Source organism: Ursus americanus, chromosome 5 (genome assembly GCF_024610735.1).
Source record: "Ursus americanus isolate L20-20 chromosome 5, mUrsAme1.1.p, whole genome shotgun sequence".
Classification (NCBI taxonomy): Eukaryota; Metazoa; Chordata; class Mammalia; order Carnivora; family Ursidae; genus Ursus; species Ursus americanus.
The window spans coordinates 66,174,417-66,191,012 of NC_142131.1; the positions used below are offsets into that span (position 1 = coordinate 66,174,417).

Consider the following 16,596-nt stretch of genomic DNA (forward strand, 5'->3'; position numbering starts at 1 on the left):
GATCTGGGGTTTTGGGGCCGTTACATGCTTTTCTTTCTTGGGCTCTGTGATCAAGAATTCAGAACAATACAAAGGGTGGAGCGAAAGAAGTTTTATGGCAGCCCTGAGAGCAGGAAATTAAGTTTCTTTACCATGCAGATGGGTGAAGGGCTGTTCTCGCTGTCTTGGATCAGTCAGGCAAGTGAAGTCAGTTTATCATTTTTGTGAAAGGCAAACTGTAGAAATAGTTCCTACAGTCACATGAACAAGGAGCCCACACAGATGACTGCTTCAGCTGTTGAACCAGGAGCACACTTCCTCTTACAGTTTATCTTGAAATGCATTCTGTGTGTGTGTGTGTGTGTGTGTGTGTGTGTGTGTGTGTGTGTGTGTAAACAACAAAGACCCTGTTCTAGCCAAGTGTTGATTTCTTACGAAGGTTAATTGGGATACAGGAACCACAGACTAAGGTGGCGTTTTGCCAGAAGAAACTTCTATGTGTCCTTTTTCACACATACGACTCGTTAGCCCAGCTGCTAGCGTGTGCAAGGAGTCCTCCCTTCTAGGTAGGCGCTCTCTGTGTGTCCCACAGGGGACATAGCGAATGTGGAGTCACAGTGCGGATGGGCTTTGTGTTTGGCTCTTTTGCGTTTGACCACCTGTCAGCAGGGCCCCAGCTCTTCTCTAACAGTCATAATAGTGCTTAAAATGGGTCTGACGAAGGACTGGGTGGGCTGGCGATCGACCTGCGTAGTATGGGCATAGCCTTTGGTTTCATTGTGGCCAGGCTCCTGGACACTTCGTGGTGAAGATCTCCTTTCCTGTTCTCCAGGATAGGGGTGCAGACGAGATACCACTGCACTGTAAGCTCTTACATTGGCTGTCATTCCTATTTCTCGGGATTTAGAGGGGGTTATCCCAGGATTCGGGCAGATTCATCACGGATCTTTCCAGGTCGAGCCGCTAAAGGACCTGTGCGTTGGAGAAACTCTGTTTCTGTTGATGTTGGGCACATGGCGTTTATTTCCCCATTTATATGAATTCTGCTAAACTTTGCAGTAGAAAACTTAATTAAGAGTTGATGCTTAATACATGCTAATAATATCCAGTTTATGTGTTTGAGTGTGTATAATCAAGTTTATGTATTTTATATATTCAGCAGAGTAAGTTAATGTATTTTCACAGTGATTTAATTCATTATGGTTTATAAAGTACTTTGGAAACAATTTTAGTCCATCTCCTGTGCTTAACTGTCCAAATGATGCATCTGCAGTGTTCATTGGAGCCCCTCCTTTGGAAAATATTGTACTTTTGGAGGTACGATTTCATTACAGGTGGGAAAGAGCCTTAATTTTGCAGAGCGTATTTCACGCACCTTGCCTGAGGCTGACCCATTGTCCATCGGTGACATGAGGACATTGAAGTTCTGCCTCTCGTTCCAGAAGCGAGAGCCCCGATGTTGACCTTGTTTGGCATGGGGAAAAAAAAAAAAAAAATCAGATGCTCATTTCTCTTCAACTTTATCTTTTGGCACCATGCAAACCCTGGAAGTGTATTATAATTGCAAATGGAATTTGGAACGGTGATGTATTCTAGAAGTGATGTAAACAGATTGCATTGCAAACAGCTCCGAGAATGCAGCGCCACTGCAGTAAGCCTGTCTGTCTTTCAGGTTGACCCCCTGTTTACAGTGCCAGCGCCGCCGCCACCGATTTCCAGCAGCCTCACGCCTCAGATTCTGCCCTCCTACTTTCCCCCGTCTTCATCCAATATTGCAGCACCGGTCGAACAGCTTTTGGTTCGGACTCGTTCCGTGGGTGTCAATACGTGTGAAGTTGGAGTAGTGACAGAGCCAGAGTGCCTGGGGCCCTGTGAACCTGGGACCAGTGTGAATTTGGAAGGGATCGTGTGGCATGAAACAGAAGAAGGTAAATACACTTTACTTTTCTCTATTTCCCCGTGCCCTCTTCCCCATGATGTATGTGTTTCTGTACGCCCCCCGCGAGGGGACTTTGTCCGGTGGCGCGTGGAGAGGAAGAGGAGGGCTTTTTAGACCGTCTGGATTTCTGTTGAAATAAGAACGGTGTTTCTCTTTTCTTGTTCACGGGTGCTTTTACGTTCAGGGTGAATGAGGTGTCCGTGGAATGGCTCTGCGTTTAGGCGCTAGCGTGGGAAGGCTGGGAAGCAGGGTGATGGTTCCCCTTGGCCCTGAGAGGGATCGTGGAAATTAGGAAGACAGACGGATCTCAAGTTCACTTTCTTCTCGTTGTGCCAACCGATCTGTCTGTCTGGACATAGTTGTCTTATTTGTCTTGACATGGGTTGTTGAGGTTTAAATTGACCTGCTGAATTGAGCTCTGTTTCTTGCATTTAGCGGGGGCCGTGGCCCTGGTATGGCTGTGGCTGCTTGGTGCTCTGAGCTAATAACGAAGCCCAAGGTCAGAAGCTTAAGCCCCAGCTGAACCACTCATTTCTGTGACTGGCGACATGGCGCCTTCCCTGCCCCTTAGCTCAGCAGCCTACCTGGCCAGGGTAATCCAACAGTCACAGGAGAAATGGGTTAGGATTAATCTGCCACTGCTCTTAGAAATGTAAATGTGGCGTATACCATACCTACCGTGGATCCGAACCCTGGCCGGCCACATCTCATAGCGCACGATTACCTGGTCCAGTGTCTTTCAGATGTCATTGACCTTAGAGGCCCACGGGTAATTAAAAACCAAATAGCAAGGAGAGCCCTGCATTGCTCACTGGGGAATGAGAGGAGTAGAGAAAATGAGGAAGAAATGAGCCCCAGGCGAACAAAGGAAAGTGAAGAACCCTTTCTTTCCCTCCAAGCGAGGTTGGCCAAGGATAAGGAAGAGGACAGGCGTCGGTATCATGGCCCGCTGGGAGAGGCGTAAGGGTAAGGAGGAGCGTAACTAGAAAGGGCTGAGACTCAGAATTGCTGTTTAGGTCCCTCTGTATCAAGGGGGGAAATGGAGGGCTGCAACTCCCAGGAGAGCAAAATACATAAAAAGATGAAAATCAGATGACAGATCGTCTCAGCGTAATTGTCAGAAGGCGGAAAACAGCGCACGCTGTCCCAAGGTAGACAAGCAAAAAACCATAGGAAAATCTTTGAATTCTGCATATTGCGTTAAGTATACTGTTGAAAGATATATTTTGTATTTGGAAACAAAATTTCATAGGTACCATCAGTAAGGAAAAATCGTTACAGAAGAAGGAACCAGAGAAGGTGAATGAAAAGAGCAGAGAGGAAGAGCTCTTTTGTGTCTCAACCCAAAGTGATAGTTCACATTCGCTTTTGGCTTTAGAAATGTCTGGTGTTTGGGGTTGGGGGGGGTGGGGTGTCTTGCGTCCTCTTTGTACCTTTAACAGCGCGATGCAGCCAGATTGGGAGGAATTGGGGGAAGAGGAGCTGGAATTCACATTTTCGTCTCTGGCTTGTCTGTTGAGATGCCCTCCAGTGCAAGGGGTGGGGCGCACGTGGGGCGCAGTCTTCTGCCCTGTTGTCTCTCCTTGGGTTCTCCACACTTGGTCCTTCTCAGGTTTTCCCGAGAGCAGAAGTGGTGGCTGAGGGTGTCCGACTGGTATCTTGGGGAGAAAAGTATAGAGACGGAATCAAGACGTTACTAAGGTGGTAGAACAGAAAAAGATTTGGAAAGGCTAAGATTGAATTTGCATCAGCTCAGAAGAAAGATTTTCTTGCACTTGAACCCTGTGCTCTTCTGGGTGAAGGGGCACCTCGCACTTCTGTCTCAGCTACGACTTAGCGCCCTCCGCTTCACTGCTTGTCACAATTTTACTTATTCCTGTGTCAGACAGGACCGGGTGCCTGCCGTGTAACCTCACTGGGTGGCAGATGTTGTAAAATTAGCTACAAACTTTCTGGAACGCCTGTAAGTCGTTCACTTGGCTTGAAAGTCGGCTGGGTTTTGACTTGAACCTGAGCTGCTAATGAAAGACGGGGTTACTTAGGAAAAAGAAAATGTTGTATTCAGCAACTGTAGTAACTGGGGGCCGTCAGTGAAAGAGCTCAGTGGTATTATCAGGGTCACTGGTACGTTCTTTTCTTCCTTGTTTGGTCCCGATGCACGTACCATCTCGAGAGTAGCGCCGTGTTCTCTGAGTGGTCCGCCTCCCGAGTCCGTGTACCTGCCTCCGTGTGCTGTGATCCCCGAGTCCCGTGGGTGTGTCCCCCACCCCCATGGGGTGGGGTGCACTGGCCGCTTTGGGTGCTTTGCAGACGCAGGACTGGAGCCTTCTGCAGCTCCAGCCTTTTTACCGCCTCACAGTTTCCAGGACTTGGAATGTGTGGATGTTGACTGTGGTGACAAGAAGGAGCCAGAGCTCTTAATAGAGTTATTCTTGCTGAATAAACTCAACTCCCGACCTCCACAGAATTCGAGAACCCGCCTTCGCAAAGGCGCGGGTCGTAAGATGTGTGTTTCATGTGCAACCATTTTCAAGAGTGTTCCATTTGCATTTTTTTTCCTCCAGTACAGTGTGTTTAAAGCTCTTGTACCAATTTAAAAATTAAACCCACTTGACCATTAATTTTTCCCTTTGGGGAAAAACAAAGAGAGAAGCAGAACAAACACATTTGGAGCCAGTTATGTGGCGGAGCGCAAAGGGATGGGTTTGGGAAGAAGGGGAGGGGAAGGGAAGCCGCAGTCGTTTTCTGCTGTGGGGTTGCGCTAACGACAAGCTTCAGATCGGGCCCTTAGGAAGTACCAGTTGCTTGTGATTAACTTCCTGGAGACGGAGTTGAAAAAAATGTCTTCCCTGGTATTTTCATTTTGAGGTGATTGTATACCTGGTAGTGGTTTTCACAAACCTGATTTGTTATGTGCATTCATGGGGGGGTGTGTGTGTCTGGGTTAAGATCCCAGAAATTTCAGGAGCTCCTCTCTGCAGTCTTTGGGGGAATATTGAGCGTTCTCATGATTTGTTTTGAAAGGTAGTGGGCACCAGCAAGACAGCAGTATGAAATCCCCACTAAATACTAATTGCTTCTTGTGCTTGGAATTCCTCATGTGGAAAAAGTCCAGAAAAGTCCAAAAAGACTTTGCCTTTAGTGTCGCTGCCAGGACGTGGAGTCCTGGTTGCCTGAGGACCAGAGTGTCCTCAGGAGTAACATGTTACGAGAGAAGTTCACTCTGGAAATAATTAGTGGGTTTCGGAGTGCGCTTCATAGGAGAGAAAAACTATTACCGCATTTGGATGTTTAGCTCTTCTACTCTGCTCTCTCTTCTTTAAGGTGAGTGCATAGGAGCAGTGACGTCTTGTGCAAAATTGCTCTCAGATGTTGGAAGGAATTTCCTTAGCATCTCATTCCTGACATTTGGGACGCACATGCCTTTGTATAGTTATTTGTTTGGAAATTTGCTCTTTTGGGGGTTGGGGGTGAGGGAGACAAACCCAGAAAAAACATGGTGGGTACAGCAGAATGTGTAAATACGTACATGTTGAACTTGGCATTTTAGAGCTTACGAGTGTATTTTCCTTTGGGTTTTTATTAAATCATATTTACTTGAGGACATACTTCGTTGTTACAGCTGTCATTTACTTTGGCCTTTAAAACATGTATAGGTTATAGGACTGGGGTTCTCAGCTCTGTGCCTTTGAATCACCTGGAGAGTTTAAAAAACATGCCCAGGCACCACTTCCAGGCGTTTACTTGGTCTGGGATGGCAGTTTGGTCTGGTTGGGTGACCTGGCGTTGGTGTTTTTTTTTTTCCAAAGCTCCCCAGGGGATTCTGATGTGCAAACAAGGTTGAGAACCCCAGTCGCAGGGGAAAGAGGGGATGTCCTAACCCTCTGCAAGCTGCTTTACCTTTTCCCTTTGAGGAAGTCACTGTGCTGTTGTCTCATTTTCTTGGGTGTAAAATGGACAGACACCCCTGCCCTGTTTACTTCCTGGGATAGGTAGTATCTGTCCCAGTGCTCTAGGGTGGCAGGTGAGCATCATTGTTCAATCACCGTCCTGGTGAGAAAGACGGTCCAGCGTTCGATCCTGAACCTGGACTTCACAGAGGGTTTGGGGCTTAATGAACAACTAATTGGTACTACTCTTCCTAATTTATTAATATGACGGGGTGCACCTTACTATCTGATTCTCCATTGAGCCAGGCATGGAAGCTTCATTTCCCTGGGGGTCTCTGCTGAATTATTTTTGAAACAGCTCAGAAACGCAGAGTATTAAAGAAAGTTAATAAAGTAGCAAATGAAAAGGATTGTACTCGCAGCATTACTGGGAGGTTTCAGAGGGGACGGTGAAAATGCAAATGGCAGCTTATGAAAGTAAGTGTGGTTTTTTTAGAGACGACTTACCACCTGGTGTAAGAGGAAGAATGGTTCTTTGTATGAGGTTCTTCATCGGAGGTTCTGTGTGTTTTCCAAGAACTGCGATCTTGGGAATTAATGTTTTAAAGGGAATGAATAGGGGGGAAGTAAATGATTCTCTTTCAACCCCCGGAGACGCTCTTGAAGTCTTCTGCTTCTCCTGTGCGGTAGAGGGGGTTTCAAGTTCATTCATTAAAAGGCAAATGATCTCTATAAATTGACGGCGGATCTGACATACGGTATTGTTAGCCTGGCTGTGGTATTGACTTGCCTAACTTCTTACTGGAAATAGAGCTTTCATTTTCAATTTTGATTTGAGAAGAGATTAAATATGAATCCAGGCTCACTTTGTGTTTTCGGTGTCTGAGCATGGAATTGGTGCAATACTTTTTTTTTACTAAGTGAAATGTTATTACTTCTTGAGGTATTTCCCAGTGATTTCATAAATTCAGCTTTGACTCACAAGGTAAGATGTCCACTTTCGCTTCTGCATTTTGTTACCCGCCACAGCAGTGATGATTGTAACTGCAGTCAGGGGAACTTGAAGATTGCTAACGAGCATGCCCCTCTTATCCGTAACGCGCTAAGTGGAGGTAAATCAGCCCCCCCTCCCCGGTCTATGAGCAGGTGAGCGTAGTCGGTTAATCAGGGTGCTAGTAAGAACGAGCATCCGGCCTTGATCTTCAGCGTGAACTCACAGAGGTTCAGAGGGCTGGAAGAACTACTGGTTAGTGCCACTCTGTGCTTTGGCCATAAACTTGACCCTCCCTCTCCTGGGCAGTCTTGCAGTGGTGGTTGCCCTGAAAAGTTGACATTTGTCACCATTGGTGGCAGAGCAGCTCAAAGGATGGGCCTTCCAAAGTGCACAAAAACCGCCTATTTTTACATGCAGAAGTCAACCCAAGCAGGGGCGCCTGGGTGGCACAGCGGTTAAGCGTCTGACTTCGGCTCAGGGCGTGATCCTGGCGTTATGGGATCGAGCCCCACATCAGGCTCCTCCACTATGAGCCTGCTTCTTCCTCTCCCACTCTCCCTGCTTGTGTTCCCTCTCTTGCTGGCTGTCTCTATCTCTGTCGAATAAATAAATAAAAAATCTTAAAAAAAAAAAAAAAAAAAAGAAGTCAGCCCAAGCAGAAAACCATATTTGTATAGTTGCTGGACCGTATACCATCTTGGTTACCGCTGATTATTCTGGGTACAATGGTGAAGGGTTTCTGTTTTTTTTGTTTTTGTTTTTAATAAAATAAACCTGGCTTAAGGATATATATTATACATAATTATAAAACACATCAAAGTATTTGGTTTTTTAAGATTATGGAAACTCCTGTTACCAGTTTCACAGAAAAATCACAAATTAAAAATGGAGGCCAGGTGTTCATAATGTGTAGTCCATAAAGATCTGTGAATGAAGGGAGAGTATGAGGAAGGGACCAAGAGAGGGCTTGGCTGGGTGGTCTTCCTGGGTTTGCTTTCCTCTTGGACTTACGGGTTGTAGGCTTTCCTGATGGGGCCACCATTTGCATATGGTGAGTGATGGTGTGTTTGCTGGAAAGCAATACCATAGTCACATCACTGCCTGTCAGTGTGAAATAAATAAGCTGCTCTTAGGTAGGGTTCAGCTTCATGTTTTTGGACCAAACATTTTCTTTTGTGTCATTTGTGTGTGTAGTTTGGTGGTGACCTTAGGTGTTAAGGAATGAAGCAGTCAGCTTTAAACTCACTCTGGTAAGGCCTTTTGTCATTACCCCTTTTGGTTGGTTGACATTGTAGCTGAACTCTGTGAGTAGGGCTAAACTTTTCTTTGGACTTGAGTATAGTAAAAGATTTAAGAAGTTGTCATACAAGATTCGTGTGTATAGCATTGTCCTCCCTTGCTTATCTTTTCCCTATAAAGAAGTTGGTAAGAAAATCTTGAAGACGTCTTACTATTCCAGTGACCATGAACTGAAGATATATTTTCTAATTACAGGGTGGAGATACCCTCCACAAAGAATAGCTTTTGGCCCACCTGGGCATATTGATTAAAAGTATTTCATTGACTTTTAAATAGATTTTTTATAGCATCTTTATTGAGATATAATTCACACAGCATGCAGTCTACCCATTTAAAGTATATAATTCAGTGGGTATCTTTTAATGTGTGAAGAGTCCTCCAACCATCATCACAGTAAATTTTAGAACATTTTTATGATCCGAAAGAAACCCTGTACCCCTTCGTAGTCACTACCGCTTACTTACCGCAAGCCCCATTTCATTGACCTGATGCATCTTTGTCTTCGACTCTTCATGGTTTTTATGTGTATTTTATGGATGAGAGAAAGGGTTGATTTGTTGAGTGTTTGTACCGGGCCTTGTGCTGGACTTGCTTGCCAGGTAATAATTTCCTTTAATCCCTAGAACACAATCCAAAGTAAACTGTTACCGTCCGTAGTTTTACGAAGGAGACTTAGAAAGGGATTTACCTGTGCAAGGTGGCACACCTCGTTGGGCGTGCGGAGCCCTCACTCTTCACACCTAGTCCTGGAATTTCCACTCCGCACAAGGTCCTGTGTATTTCACGAGGCGTGCTTTGGAAAGAGGGAGTACGATGTGACATAATAATTGGAGTTTTTACTTTATTTTATTTTTAAGCCCAGAATGATAGGAAATTCTTTATAGTGCTCGCATCTGATTTTGGCAGGAGTAAGTGAATCAGCTTCAGCTGGGTTGATGTATACAAACCATCCCTTTCTGCCCCACTAAGCTGGAAGCTTCCTTAGTCCACAGATCCCATCTGTTTTGTTCACTGTTGGATCCCCAGTGCCTGGCACAGCGTCAGTGTGCCATACATATTTGTTGAATGTTGAATAAATTTGCGGAACAAAGTGATATGGTCTTGATACCTGTTTAAGTTTGCGTAGTATAGCTTTCTAGTCAAGAATATGTTACTTTTGAATTAAGTTTGGCCTAGACAATCTGGAAAATACTGCTCCAGAAATCTACTTTGTTGCTGATTTTTTTTTTTTGGTGTGGGGGGGAGCCATTATAAAATCTGATGACGCCGTATTAAAATTCACCTCCCAGCCTTGCTCTTCCTAGACCAGTCTCCAAAACGGGGAAACGATAATTTGGTTTGTTTTTTCCCTTCTGTCATTGGTATCCTCAATATGGTTTTAATCTTCTGATGATAGAAGAAATACCTGGCCATTTGAGGATATCCGCGGGGCAGAAAACACCTAAAAGGTAGAAGAAAAAACCATCATCTATAATCTCCCTATTCAGGCATCCACTTTAATTTGTTGGTTTACTTCTTTTTTTTGCTTTTTAAATACACATTTTTTTTAAACGTAGTTGACAGCATTTGGTAGATAGGGTTTTGAATACTGCTTTTTCTTTTAATTGTAACATTAAAACATAAGCATTTCTGATGTTATTAAAACATTTTCTAAAGATGCATTTTCTGTTGATATAAAACATTTTATGGAATGGATGCAAATTTGATTCAGATTCCTCTAAGGCTGGATATTTACATTGCCTTCAGCTTCTTAAATAATATCACACTACATGAAGTGTTTGTACTGTTTTATGAATTTGCAGTTACTATTCTAGGGTGAGCTTTCAAGACACAATCACCCAGTCAAAGGACACAAACTTTTTTTTTTTTTTTTTTAAAGATTTTGTTTATTCGTCAGAGATAGAGACAGCCAGCGAGAGAGGGAACACAAGCAGGGGGAGTGGGAGAGGAAGAAGCAGGCTCATAGCGGAGGAGCCTGATGTGGGGCTCGATCCCATAACGCCGGGATCACACCCTGAGCTGAAGGCAGACGCTTAACGACTGCGCCGCCCAGGCGCCCCAAAGGACACAAACATTTTTAACACACTGGAATACCTGTTGATTGCTTCCTTGCTTTCCCGAAATGTAATACTGGTAAATTGTACTTGACTTCCAGGTATGAGGCATTCAAACACCCAGGGGCAAAAATTGGTCTGTCAGGCATCCATTCTGAACGAGGAGCGGTCTCAGCCACTCCTGTTTCTGTCTCTGCAAACATATTTTGGGTTCTGTTCCTTCAGAATAAGGACAGACTAAGGAGGGATCTTTACAGAAAACCTTTGCACTTGTGATTTGTTGATAATGTATCATTTGGTGTCCCCGCCCCAAGCGTCCACCCTTTTCCCCTAGCCTCTTCCCTCGCTGCTGCCCTCTGTCGCTGCCACCACGGGGACTGTCCAGGTCCTTTTGAAAATGGTGTCTACTAAAGCGCTCTCACATGTACCCTTCCCCAGCCCTTCTGTCCTCAAATACCATTGGCTAAAAGGAAAGTAAGCTGTGACACAGGGAAGGCCTGTCAGAGGTTGCAAAAAGCATTCTCAGCAAAGAAGGTTGAGGAATTAGGCTCGTGGGCACAATTACAGAGCATCGAGCCAAGTCTGGTTTAACACCATCAGAGAAGACCCAAGACGTGATGGGGGTTAGGCCGGCCCCTTGGCGCCCATTCGATAATTGCTTGTAAGTGAATAGGAAATGGGACAGTTATAAACATGCCCCACCCATGTATGGTCTTCATTTCAAATGAAGCCTTCTGACTCGAGTATGTGTTTTCATCGTAGTGTTTTCATTCCTTGGGCGTTAGAAGTGCGGCGGCTTTCTTTACACGACACATCTGGCATGTCTCAACAATCGAACGCTTTTGCCCGGGGAACTCTACGTGGCTCTGCCAACATCATCTAATTAGCCTCTTCTCGTTTATGTGGAAGACTCCCATCATGAGTCTGTTACTCTGGTGGAGAAATTGAGGCACAGGCAACCTGAATAAAATGGCTGTGTGTCCTTTCTGGGTTTCCAGTGTGTAAGTGTGTACCTCCCGTGATCAGCCTTTCCTAGTTTTTAAGTCTGTGTGTGTGTGCATGCGTGCGCACGGGTGTGTATGAATAGAACCAATTATTTTAAAAATATGCTAAAAGGCAAATAAACATTTGCTTGTCAGTTTGAGGTTTTGACTGAAATGTGGGAACTTAATTCGGCTTATAGAGTGAGATGTTTTTTTGAATTTAATATTCACCAAATATTTTTACACAAATACCCAAAATGTTGTTTTTGACTGCATATTTCATAACAAGAGCAGAAATGGCCAAGCCCTTCCCGTCCGTCAGAGGCAATGCCACATGTTCCTTCGGCTCCGTGGGCCACTGGTCTCCTGCCAGCTCTTCAGGGACTCACTTGTACATTTGCACGCTGTGTATGGTGTCATGTATATGTCTTCTTGATACCGACGTCAACAGACGACTTTCGAAGTCAGTCACTTTGAAAGAGCTGACTGAGACACATTGAATATGTCTTACTTTGCTCGAGGAGCCACAGAGACCAATTTGTTTAGAGAGAACCAACAAAGACTGCTTTCCACTGTGTTCCTCAACTTCTGGAGAATACCTCATAGCTTTTCGGAATATGAGAAGCCAAACCAGGCCCAGGCAGTCCTCACAGTGAGCTGCTCTAATATGATTTCTTACCAAAACATACTGGAAGCACAGAAGAACTGTAAATTGGGTTGGAGGCCTTGGCTTTGGGCTCTGAGCCTGGAACCAAGCTGGCTGCAGTCACGGCACACTGAGAAGCGCTTTGAGCTCAAGGATGAGTCTTTGAAGACCCAAGGGCAGACAAGTTTGGAGGCCGTAGACTGGAATGATGACAGCCTTCCTTATATTGAACTTGTCTCTTCCATAAAACATCTACTTGGTAGGGTGACCAGAAGGCTATATCATGTTCCTGGGAGTTCTAAAAAAAAAAGGGAGGGGGTTAAGATCTAAGTTGATAGTGGGACAAATGACCCCAGGAGGATTAGGGGAATGGAGGGTGAGCTTTCAAAGGAGCAGAATGCAGTGAGCTACTTACTGTTATATTGACTGCATATTCATCTTGAGTGATTCAGAAGGAAAGCATTGACCACAAAATCCTTGGTCAGTTACTAGAGAATCCAAAGCGTATGGCCTCTAGGACATCTCCCTTTATATCTGACTTGTGAATTAGGTATCTTCTTGAAATGAATATCATCCGTCCTACCAGTCATCCCAAGATTGCAGGTTCTTGCAGTAGCACATTTCCAAGTGTGGAATTTCAACCAAGCATGAGATGTTGAGTGTGACTGCTAAGTATTTGAGGCTGTGGTTAGCGTCCCCGTCTTCATTTTGCCAAAGGGAGGAAAATAAAGTGTGGGGAATTTATGAGTCAAGTGGAAATTAAGACAGGGTCTAAAGGAGAATCAAGTACCACAGAGCCTCCAGGAGCTTCAGTGATGGCTTGGGAAGGGTCTAATGAGCCACGTAGGCTTACGTCAAGGTTTCAGAAGAAGGTGGGCTGGACCACACTGGGTTCCTCTTCTGGAGAATAATTCAGGCCTGGCAGCTAACCCACATGCCCTGGGCTCTGCGTTCTGACTCACTGATAAGTTCTGCTCTTCCCCCCCCCACATCTGACTCCCACCTGGAACACTCCTGATCAGTAGATCTGGGCTTTTACGCTACACGTTACCCAAGAAAGATGCCGATACTCTGCCACGGACCGTATATTTGCTCAGTGCAAACTGTTGCACGTTTTGGAAAGTAGGAATTGTCGTCCCGTGTTTACAAGGGAATATTAGGGGATTGTCAGGGAGTCTAAATTAGTGTTCTGTCCACAACTTCTGGCAGCTTCAGCTTGTATGGTTCAGTGTTCGATGTCATTGCCCTATTTATTTCATTCTCATAATTAATGAAAAGTGACAAAGAGGGTAGTAGGAGTGCTAGGCCAGTTGGTTAAGCATCATATGCTTGATTAGAACCCAGAAGCCTTTCTTCTGTGCACACGAACTTCTTCTTGTGTTTTGGTTACTTGATTAGTGAAAAGCCTCTTGAATGACAGCCCTTGACTAAGAAAGCACATGAGAAGCTACACGCCTTGGTAATCCCCCATGAGAAGCCAACAAGAGGAGCATTTGGTTCATACAAAATCCTGTGTTGATTCGGGTCTTCTGGAAGGGCCCTGAGTGCCTACAGTGAGGAGCACCTATAATTTTTGGATTAAAAATTCTCCTTTATCTTTTTGGCTATAGTGTTCTAAATCTATCCATTTAGCAGATTAAAAACAAAAAACAACAACAAAAAAGAACAAGACAAAAATGGACTGTTGCAGAATCCTCCAGAATCCTCGATACTGCAGTTGTAACTGCTGCCAGCAAAACCGAGGGAAGACGAGTGGCTAAACCGGGAGAAAAAGCAAACGAAGACAGAAGGATGTGATGGCTCTAACTTTGCAGTGATCAGAGTGTATTGGTCTCCAGGGGCAAGGGAGGCTAGTTGAAAGGAAAAGGGAGAAGGTGGCCAGTCACCTAATGTTGGTCGCTCTCACTTCCCACCATCCCCGTGTGTCATAAAAATAGATGTATGTATAATGTGAGAGTGTTCCTCTGGCTGCTTTTGCAGACGCTGTTTCTTGCCCACCGGGAAAGCCAGGTGCATTTCTTTGGCTCTGGGCCTCACTTTCCTCATCTGTAAAATGGGAGGGTTTAGAATACGTTCCCTTAACGATACCTGAGCTTTGGGGCGCACGGGGGTGTGATTCCCATAGAATATTCTTGCCGGAATCATTTCAGACAGAGGATTCTGAAGAAAAACTCTTAGCAAACAGTCAGCCTCAATGGGGTTTCCCTTTAAATCACACTCTGGGTTCGTGCCAAGTCCTACTGAATAGCGAGCGAGTAGCCATGCCTTGAGTGTCCCACAGTGGATCTGTTTCTGGAACGCTTTATTTACTGAAACCATTTATTGAACTATTAGCAGTTGTGCAGGTAAAGTGGAGTCTGGTCTGAGTAGGCTGACATTTATTTTATGCTCTGGTACATTCCATGGAAGAATGAGCACATGGAAGACATTACCCGAAAAGATTCCTAAAAGGTACCATCATCAGTTTCATTAGCAGATTTTCGAACCCCTGCTCTAAAATGCCCACACGAGCTCTACCTCCTCCTGTGTTACTCCATCTACACCTTGTGTTAGGAATCCTCAGCGTGTCCGGGGGGCCTGACTGGCTCTGTCATTGGAGTATGACACTCTTGATCTCGGGCTTGTAAGTTCGAGCCCCACGTTAGGTGGTGGAGAGATTACTTAAAAATAAAATCTTAAAAAAAAAAAAAAAAAAGAATCCTTACAGTGTCCAAAAGATGGCTGCAAAGTAGAAATTTGTTTGGATGCATAAGCGTGAACAGTTAATGTGGTATAATTTTCTCTTTAACTGTTACTCAGTTTACAAGTGTTTTTATAGTTTAAAAAGCCAGAGTTCTACTAAGATTGTAACAGTAGAAAAACCCCATCTTTCCCCTTACCCAGTTCTGCTGGCCAGAGGCAGCTGACTACTTTAGACTTTTGTATTGTGTATTTTCTTTATATTTTGAGAACACATGTTTCTATAGCTATTTCATGATGTAATTTTATAGTTTATATTTGACTGCTACCCATTTTCCCAGTATGGGTGTGAGTTACCCATTGCTGTGTAACAAATGACTCTAAAACAGAATACCTTAAGACAGCAAACATTGATTATCTCACACTTTCTGTGGGTCAGGAATCAGAGGAATCACTCCACTGGGCTTCTCATAACATTGTACGTTGCTCCCGTAGCAAGATCCAAGAGACGTTGAGCCCAAGATGGACTCCAGAGTGTTTGTATAACTTTGTGTTAGAACAACTCGTTGCTTTTGCCACTTACTCTGTTCCTTAGAAGTCAGTAAGTCCAGCCCAGGCTCCAGGAGGCCAGGGTATCACATAAGGGTCTAAATACCGAGAAGCAGGAATTACGTGGGACCATCTTGGAGGCTGCCTACTACAAGTAATTTTTCCTTAGGTCAGTATTCAGTGTTTATATTACTTTGACTATGTATGTATTATTCACAGCACAGCTGTGTACTGTGGTTACTTTTTTATTCTCACCCAGCTGTCTTCCTGGAGTTAATAGTTGTCTTCTTTTTTATTTGCTTAGTGTTCTGTGCACCCCTCACTAATTCACCATGAACCATCATGCCAGAATTATAAATTGCTTCTCAGTTTGTTGGAACACCCCGGTATTCTATGTATTTTATCTTTTGAAGTAGTCTCTCCAGAGTCTTCCCATCTGCTCCAATTTGGACTGGTATTTTAGGGGTTAGGCAGAGGCCTCATGAAATGGTTATAAAAATTGAGCTGTCTGGACACCATCCTGAAGATTCCATTCTTAGGTTGGATACCCTGTTTCCTGCATCAACGTATGCTTCACTCTTGTTTCTGTCCTTCATTTTGGTGAAGCCCGTCTTCCAGCAGCTTTCTAAGAAAGGGCTCGTGGAGAGTGAAAGTTTTGAAATCTTGCATGTTTGCACATGTTTTCCTCCAACCCTCATACTGGACGAATGAAGGGGCTAGATGAGGAATTAGTGAAAATCATTTTCTGTCAGACTTGAAGGCATTGCTCCTTTGCTCTGAGCCCTCCCCAGTGTTGTCCTTCAGAAGTTCAGCGCCATCCTGATTTGAGATCTTGAATGTGATGGCTGTCCCCTTGTCTGCCAGGGCTTCATCTCTTTGTCCCCAGCATTCTGATACATCTCAGTGACATCCTTTGGCATGAGTCTTTTTAAAACTCTTGGGCTGAGCTTGGTCTTCTCATTGGAAACTCAGGCCCTGTCATGTTAGAAATTTTATAGATGTCTTTCTTCGGAGGGGATGCAGTTTCCATTTCCATGTTCTCTCTGGCGCTGCTTTTAGTTAGATATGTTGAACCTCTTGTGTTGGTCTTCTACTTTCCCTTTTTTTTTTTTTCTTAAAGATTTATTTATTTTAAGAGGGAGTGAGTGGGGGGAGGGGTAGAGGGAGAGAGAGGGAGAGAGAAAATCTCAAGCAGACTCCCCACTGAGCATGGACCCTGACCGGGGCTCCAAGGGGCTCAATCCCATGACCCTGAGATCACAACTTGAGCTGAAACAGAATCGGACGCTTGAGCGACTGTGCCACCCAGGCGCCCCTTGGTCTTCTACTTTTCTGATCTTTTCTCTCCTTTTTCAAATCTCTGGCGTAATAGTTTTTAGCGTATTTTCTGATTTGGGAGTTTTCTCATTCTTTATCTTTAAATAGTTTCATTGAACAAAAAGGCTGTTCTCATATATTTTTCATTTCTGAGAGCTCCTTTTGGTTGTTGTTGTTATGGGGATTAAAAGCCCCTGTTCTAGTTTCGTGAATGCAGTGTCTCAGTTCCCTGAGGACTGACCTTCCTTCCTTTTCTTCCCTCCGTCC

General features: G+C 44.5%; 1 protein-coding gene across 5 annotated transcripts in view; it reads left to right on the forward strand.

Moving 5' to 3' along the window:
- The window catches only part of ZNF608 (zinc finger protein 608), a 135,571-nt gene that overhangs the window by 48,916 nt on the left and 70,059 nt on the right, over positions 1-16,596 (forward strand). For all 5 annotated transcript variants that reach the window (XM_045794830.2, XM_045794833.2, XM_045794829.2 and 2 more), the window contains one exon: positions 1,652-1,907. In XM_045794830.2, the coding sequence (XP_045650786.2) occupies positions 1,652-1,907 (256 nt within the window). The remainder of the gene's footprint in view (positions 1-1,651; positions 1,908-16,596) is intronic.